We start from the raw sequence: 7,087 nt of genomic DNA, 5'->3' as shown, positions 1-7,087 counted from the left end.
CCCCCGCGCTTTTTTTTATGAAGTAAATCTAAGTTTGAATGATAATTTCAGCCGATAGAATGATAGTTTTGCCGGGTAGAATGATACTTTCAGCCGATAGAATGATAGGTACTTTTGGTGTATAAAATGACATTTTTGTTTAATAAAATGATACTTTTACATGATAAAATGATAATCTAAGGGGTTAAAATGTGTAACATCCCAAACTTTTGTGACCCTTTTTATTACGTGATTGGAATTGTGGAATTTATGAAACTTGGTTTTATGTGATTAAGTGCTTTGCGTGAAATAAATTGTCGTGGTAATTGTGGAATGATGAGCTCGAGATTTTATCGTTGCCCAATGTGGGGAAAAGGTTAATAGGATCATGCATTAATCCTTTCTCGAGCCAATTAATTGATATTTCCGGTCATTCCTAATTATTGAGATAGTACTTCTTTTTGTGGATTTAATTAATTGTTTCGGGACTTTAATCCAAATTAAATCCAAACTAATGACTCCTAAATTGTACTACATGAAATTCGAACTCCATTTTATTTGTCCTTGGGAGTTTCGAAAATCTCCAATAGGAGATTGGATTTTTTTTTCCTTTGATTTAATTGGTACTTTATTGACTCTCTTCTTTTGAATTAAATCCAATTAAATTATGATATATTTATTTCTTCATCCAAAGTAAATAGAGAGTTGGGATATTTTCCTTGGCTATTTAGCCTAGCAATTTCGGCCCTCTCCAATAAAATTTGGGGAATATCTTATTTGTTTCCTAATTTGTGGAATCCTTCATTATTCAAATAAATTCCTATTCTATTTAATTGGGGATGTGAATATTTTTCTACTACTTCCCTTCCATGTCACACGCCCCATACTGTTATTTTCCTTGTGGGAATTTAATTAATTATTGACTATTTTATGGGAGCCTTTTTCCTATAAAGAAGTTACCTAATTTAAATCCTATTCTATTTAATTGGGGATTTAAATAATTTCCTTGTGCAATTACCCTATAATTTTCGGCCCCCTCCTATTATTTCCTACTTGGAGATTTAATTTATTTGTTCCCTTGTATTCATTATTTTTATTTCCTAAATTATGAATATATTCTCTCCAAGTAAATATTGCTATTTTTTTTCCTTGTAATTAAATCAACAAATTTTGACTTTCAAACCCCAAAACCACACGCCTACTTTTGCTACACAATTGTGGGATTTTTTTTTTTTTCTTTTATTTCTCCCTCAATTTAATTATTATTTGGGTGTGAATTAAACCTAGTACATAAAATAGACTAAACCCTAACCCTAGCCTCAAAATTTCGCCACCTCCCTCTCCTCTCTCCCTCTCCCACACGTTTTTCTTCCTCCCCCACACTCCCATCTCCAAAAATCCTCCATTCAAGCTTTGATCTTGCATCCGTTGAAGCCTATTTTCAAGTATCTCCGACGAATCGTGTCGTTTATTGCTTCTACCGATTTGTTTTTGTCAAAGAAGGTATATTGGCTTCACTTTTCCTCATTCTTCTCATTTGAACCATGTTCTTAAATCCTACATGCATGTAGTGGGTGTAGGAATCGTAGATCGGAAATTTAATCGGGGAAAAATTGAGTTTGTATGAGAACTTTGATAGTTATGCGATTTGATTTGAGTTTATGTGAAATTTGTTGAATCTTGGTGGATGATGTAAGTTTATGTGCAAACATGTTTAAGAGAGTCTTATCAAGCATGATTGTGTGTTATAAGCATGAGAATTTGTGTTTGGATGATTGGGAAAGAAACCCTAATTTCGAAATTGAGAGTCTGATATCTGCGACGTTTCGACCAGTAGCTTCGGATCTGTAATTGACCTATCAAACGGTTGAATTTTGATATGAAATTTTTACTGAGTAATTATCAAGGGGTTTTCTGTGTTTCGTGTAAATTTCAGCCTGTTTTGTGGAAAAATGAATTTTTGAAAAATGTTTGAAGTCGACTGCGCAATTCTGCCAGAAACGTGTGTTCTCGACCAGAAAGTTTCGTTTTCTGTTTGACTGACCAAATGAACTCCGATTGACGTAATTCTTGAACTATATGAATATTTGATGTGTCTTCTGTATTGTGTTAAATTTTCAGCCTTTTTGGGCATCGTATGAAATTATGGTGAATTTTTCAAATTAACTGCGCAATACTGTCAGAAATCGTCTGTTCCGACCAGAGAGTTCAATACGTGATATGACTGACTAAATGACGTGATTTCGATATGAAAATTTTCATGGATGAACTTGAATGTGTCCCCTGTATCGTGACCAAAAATTAGCATGTTTTGAGGTCGGGTGAATTTAAAGTGATTTTTACAAAACGGTCGCGCAATTCTGCCAGTTTTCTGACTTGATTAAATGACACCTAGTTTCAAGTTTAAAAGTATTATATGATGCATGTATGTCCCAGGGACGTGTTTAAATGTTGAAATCACTTGCGATAAGTTGAAATGTGTTACGTGTGTTTTACACCTTTGTGATGTATGTTGGGTTGGGAATTGAGGAAAACGATGAGAGAGAAAGCGATAGGACATGCATAGTAAAATGTCAGTGTAGAAAGCTGACTTTTGTTGTCATTGACAAGGGTGTTGTGTTATCGTGAACTCGAGGATCGAGAGTTGCTAAGTTGGGTTGTGATTTTGCTAAGAGAACGAGGTGGGCTTTCTTTCAAACCTCTTTACTTTTCCGAAAAATATTATGTGGAGATATAAGGGTGGTTTAACTGTTATGTCATGCCATGGACTGTTTTGTTATGAGATTGTGTGCCTGATGCCTAGTTCGTTTGAGTTTACTCCGTTAGGCTATATGGCTGTGTTGTGAAACGAATTCGGGTCTGAGTAGGGCCGCAAACCCTATCAGGCTGTGTACACTGGTGGGATCGGGAGCCGTCCTTGCAAGTCGGCCGGTCTCGTGGGCGAATAGTGTGGCCACACTTTCGTCGCACATGGAATGATGATTGTGATTGATGGATTGTTGAGAAAATGGGGAGATTATTTGACTGGCCAGTCTATGAAACGTTTTTGTGTTTCTCGTGATGCTTTCGTATTGTCTAAAACTCGAGATCACTGGTATGGATGACATAACTTATTAAAATGTTTTCGGCATGAGCCCATTGAGTACAACAAGTACTCAGCCCTGCAATTTCTTTTAAAATTTTGCAGGTTGAGCAGGATGTTGCGAAGGATGTTGAGCTGGCTAGAGACCTTAGGATACGTTGTGTCGTCATACATAGGCGTGATCCTTGACTCTCCTTGAACCTTATTTATCCGCTGCTATGTTTTGAATTATGTCTTAAGACCTTAAGCTTTTCGTCTTGTGTTTGGAACATGTATGGTGGTGTTAGGTTTTAAACTTGTGTTTACGTTGTCTTTTGAAATGGTATTTTTCGGGATTTCAGTTAACGCTTGCTTTACCTTAATTACTTAACTGTTGTGCTTTCTTAAGTCTAATTTTTCCCGTTGTCCTTTTTAAAAAAATTATTTTACCTTATGTCCTTTCAAAAAAAAAATATAACCTTAAAATCTTTTAATCAAGTTGTTCTTTTAAGTTGTCGTCCATGCATGTCGGTCACGATCGCCGCGTTTGTGGTACCCCTTGTATGGGCGGTCGTGACAAAGTGGTATCAGAGCTTTGTTCTTTCGCTCTGGTCCGAGAGTCTTCTTTCACTTTAAGTCTAAGTTAGTGAACCCTTATTTGACTAGAAGTGTTACGAAGGCTCAACACCCAAAGCATCACGCTCAACCGATGAAAGTGAGGTATGTGTAAATTGTTGGAAGTATGCGAGATTTATATATGAGAAGCGAGATTGATGTATGAAGTGTATAATGATATGATATGACATTTGACTAGTTTATGCATGCGAATGAACGATATGCGTGAGGATGAATTGTGATGGAATGATTATACGAGCATGATGAGCATGATAACTTAAGCATGTGTTAGGTGCGTGAGTATGATGTTGTAATAGCATGATGGCGTGGAATACGAGTATGATTGACGTGATGATTAAGATATGTATTGTATGTGTAAACGTGATATCGATATGGTATGAATACGTGTGCGCATGATTTGTGTGATGATCTAAACACGTGCCTTATGTGGAAATAATGTTGTGATAGTATGATTTTGTTGAGTATGAGCATGATTGTCAAGATGATCTAAACACGTGTTTGAATGTGATATTGTTATGGTATGATTATGTGAGACATGAGCAAGATTGGCCTAATGACTTAAGTATGGGCTATGTGTGTGAAAGTGTTATGACGTAAGCATGTGAACATAGGAAGCCTTAGAACGGCCTCAAATTTGATGATGCTTGACGAACCCTAAATCTATCACAAATAACGAGATAAAATATATGTTGGAAAACCTTCGTCTTCGCATAGATGGCACGGATAAAACAACCCGCACACCAGGGGCGCTCACTATAGTGTCAGAGGGCGACGATTGAAAGGAAGTTACGATTTTGATAACAACGAATACTAACAACGATGCTAACTTGTCTTTCGGACCAGAATGCCATCAAGACGCCGACGTGGCCCACAAGTGGAGAACGACATGGAGGAACAACCAGAGGGAAGTGTCGGGAATCAACCCCCACCTCCACCACCACCCCCAGCTCAACCTCAAGAGAGAGAATACATTAAGGCCTTCCGAAAGGAAAATCCTCCAAAGTTTGACGGACTGGGAGAACCCCCGAAAGCAGAGGCTTGGATACGCGACCTCGAGCGTATTTTTGACTTCATGGGATGCACCGATAGAGAACGTCTGGCTTGCGTGACTTATCAACTGACTGGGCCTGCCGATTTTTGGTGGGAAACTAAACGAAGAACTATGAATCCTGCTCGCCGCGAGGCGCTCACATGGGAAGGATTCAAGGAAGAGGTGTACGACAAGTACATTCCCATGAGCTATAGACGGGCGAAGATAGTGGAGTTCCACACCATGAAACAGGGAAACATGACGGTGACGGAGTACGACCGTGCTCTTTGTGAAATGACCCGATATGTGCCCGAGTTAGCGGACACCGATGAGAAGATGGCCGCAAAATTTCGTTCTGGCCTTAGACCAGAGATAAGGGTAGCCGTGGCCAGCCGCAGAGGGATCTCTTACTCCGAAATTTTAAGTTGCGCTTTAGATGTGGAAGAAGCACTATCTAAGGACGAGACGGCAGCGAATCCTACTCCACCAACACCTCAACCGAATTATCGAGACAAGAGAAAGTGGGAAGACAACCGAGCTCCTTATGACAACAAGCGACACCATTCTACTTCCCGCCGGACTCAAGACTACGACCGACAAGCCATGCCACAGCCGAGAGCGAATCAACAGAAGGCACCCTACTGCAATCGGTGCTCCAAGCGTCACGCTGGGGAGTGCCGAGTTGGAGGCATTCGGTGTTATGCCTGCGGTGGAAATGGGCACATGTCTCGAGAGTGCCCAAATAACAACAAAGGAGGAATGTGGAATAGGCAGGGACATGGGGAACAACAACCACAACCCATTCGACAGGTGGCCCCACAGCAAGCTAGGGCGTATGCGCTAAAAGGAAATGAAGGGCAGGAGCAGCAAACCAACAAGGACTGACGGGATAAAAGAGAAGTACACCGAATTGTTTATGGAAGACGACCAAATTTCGGGACAAAATTTCTGTTTAGAGGGGAAGGATGTAACATCCCAAACTTTTGTGACCCTTTTTATTACGTGATTGGAATTGTGGAATTTATGAAACTTGGTTTTATGTGATTAAGTGCTTTGCGTGAAATAAATTGTCGTGGTAATTGTGGAATGATGAGCTCGAGATTTTATCGTTGCCCAATGTGGGGAAAAGGTTAATAGGATCATGCATTAATCCTTTCTCGAGCCAATTAATTGATATTTCCGGTCATTCCTAATTATTGAGATAGTACTTCTTTTTGTGGATTTAATTAATTGTTTCGGGACTTTAATCCAAATTAAATCCAAACTAATGACTCCTAAATTGTACTACATGAAATTCGAACTCCATTTTATTTGTCCTTGGGAGTTTCGAAAATCTCCAATAGGAGATTGGATTTTTTTTTCCTTTGATTTAATTGGTACTTTATTGACTCTCTTCTTTTGAATTAAATCCAATTAAATTATGATATATTTATTTCTTCATCCAAAGTAAATAGAGAGTTGGGATATTTTCCTTGGCTATTTAGCCTAGCAATTTCGGCCCTCTCCAATAAAATTTGGGGAATATCTTATTTGTTTCCTAATTTGTGGAATCCTTCATTATTCAAATAAATTCCTATTCTATTTAATTGGGGATGTGAATATTTTTCTACTACTTCCCGTCCATGTCACACGCCCCATACTGTTATTTTCCTTGTGGGAATTTAATTAATTATTGACTATTTTATGGGAGCCTTTTTCCTATAAAGAAGTTACCTAATTTAAATCCTATTCTATTTAATTGGGGATTTAAATAATTTCCTTGTGCAATTACCCTATAATTTTCGGCCCCCTCCTATTATTTCCTACTTGGAGATTTAATTTATTTGTTCCCTTGTATTCATTATTTTTATTTCCTAAATTATGAATATATTCTCTCCAAGTAAATATTGCTATTTTTTTTCCTTGTAATTAAATCAACAAATTTTGACTTTCAAACCCCAAAACCACACGCCTACTTTTGCTACACAATTGTGGGATTTTTTTTTTTTTCTTTTATTTCTCCCTCAATTTAATTATTATTTGGGTGTGAATTAAACCTAGTACATAAAATAGACTAAACCCTAACCCTAGCCTCAAAATTTCGCCACCTCCCTCTCCTCTCTCCCTCTCCCACACGTTTTTCTTCCTCCCCCACACTCCCATCTCCAAAAATCCTCCATTCAAGCTTTGATCTTGCATCCGTTGAAGCCTATTTTCAAGTATCTCCGACGAATCGTGTCGTTTATTGCTTCTACCGATTTGTTTTTGTCAAAGAAGGTATATTGGCTTCACTTTTCCTCATTCTTCTCATTTGAACCATGTTCTTAAATCCTACATGCATGTAGTGGGTGTAGGAATCGTAGATCGGAAATTTAATCGGGGAAAAATTGAGTTTGTATGAG

General features: G+C 38.3%; 1 protein-coding gene across 1 annotated transcript; it reads left to right on the top strand.

Annotated features, from left to right (window-relative positions):
- The first annotated feature begins 4,562 nt into the window (after positions 1-4,562).
- LOC121754480 lies at positions 4,563-5,591 on the top strand. Its single transcript, XM_042149829.1, has one exon. The coding sequence runs from the start codon at positions 4,563-4,565 to the stop codon at positions 5,589-5,591; it is 1,029 nt and encodes a 342-aa protein (XP_042005763.1).
- Positions 5,592-7,087: the final 1,496 nt, after the last annotated feature.

The sequence above is a fragment of the Salvia splendens genome, chromosome 11 (assembly GCF_004379255.2).
Source record: "Salvia splendens isolate huo1 chromosome 11, SspV2, whole genome shotgun sequence".
Taxonomy (NCBI): domain Eukaryota; kingdom Viridiplantae; phylum Streptophyta; class Magnoliopsida; order Lamiales; family Lamiaceae; genus Salvia; species Salvia splendens.
The sequence above is the reverse complement of the archived record's forward strand: the minus strand, read 5'-3'. Positions and strand labels throughout refer to the sequence as shown.

Excerpts from the sequence above, each read along its gene's own strand:
- LOC121754480 (XM_042149829.1), top strand. The coding sequence starts at position 4,563 with ATGGAGGAACAACCAGAGGGAAGTGTCGGGAATCAACCCCCACCTCCA.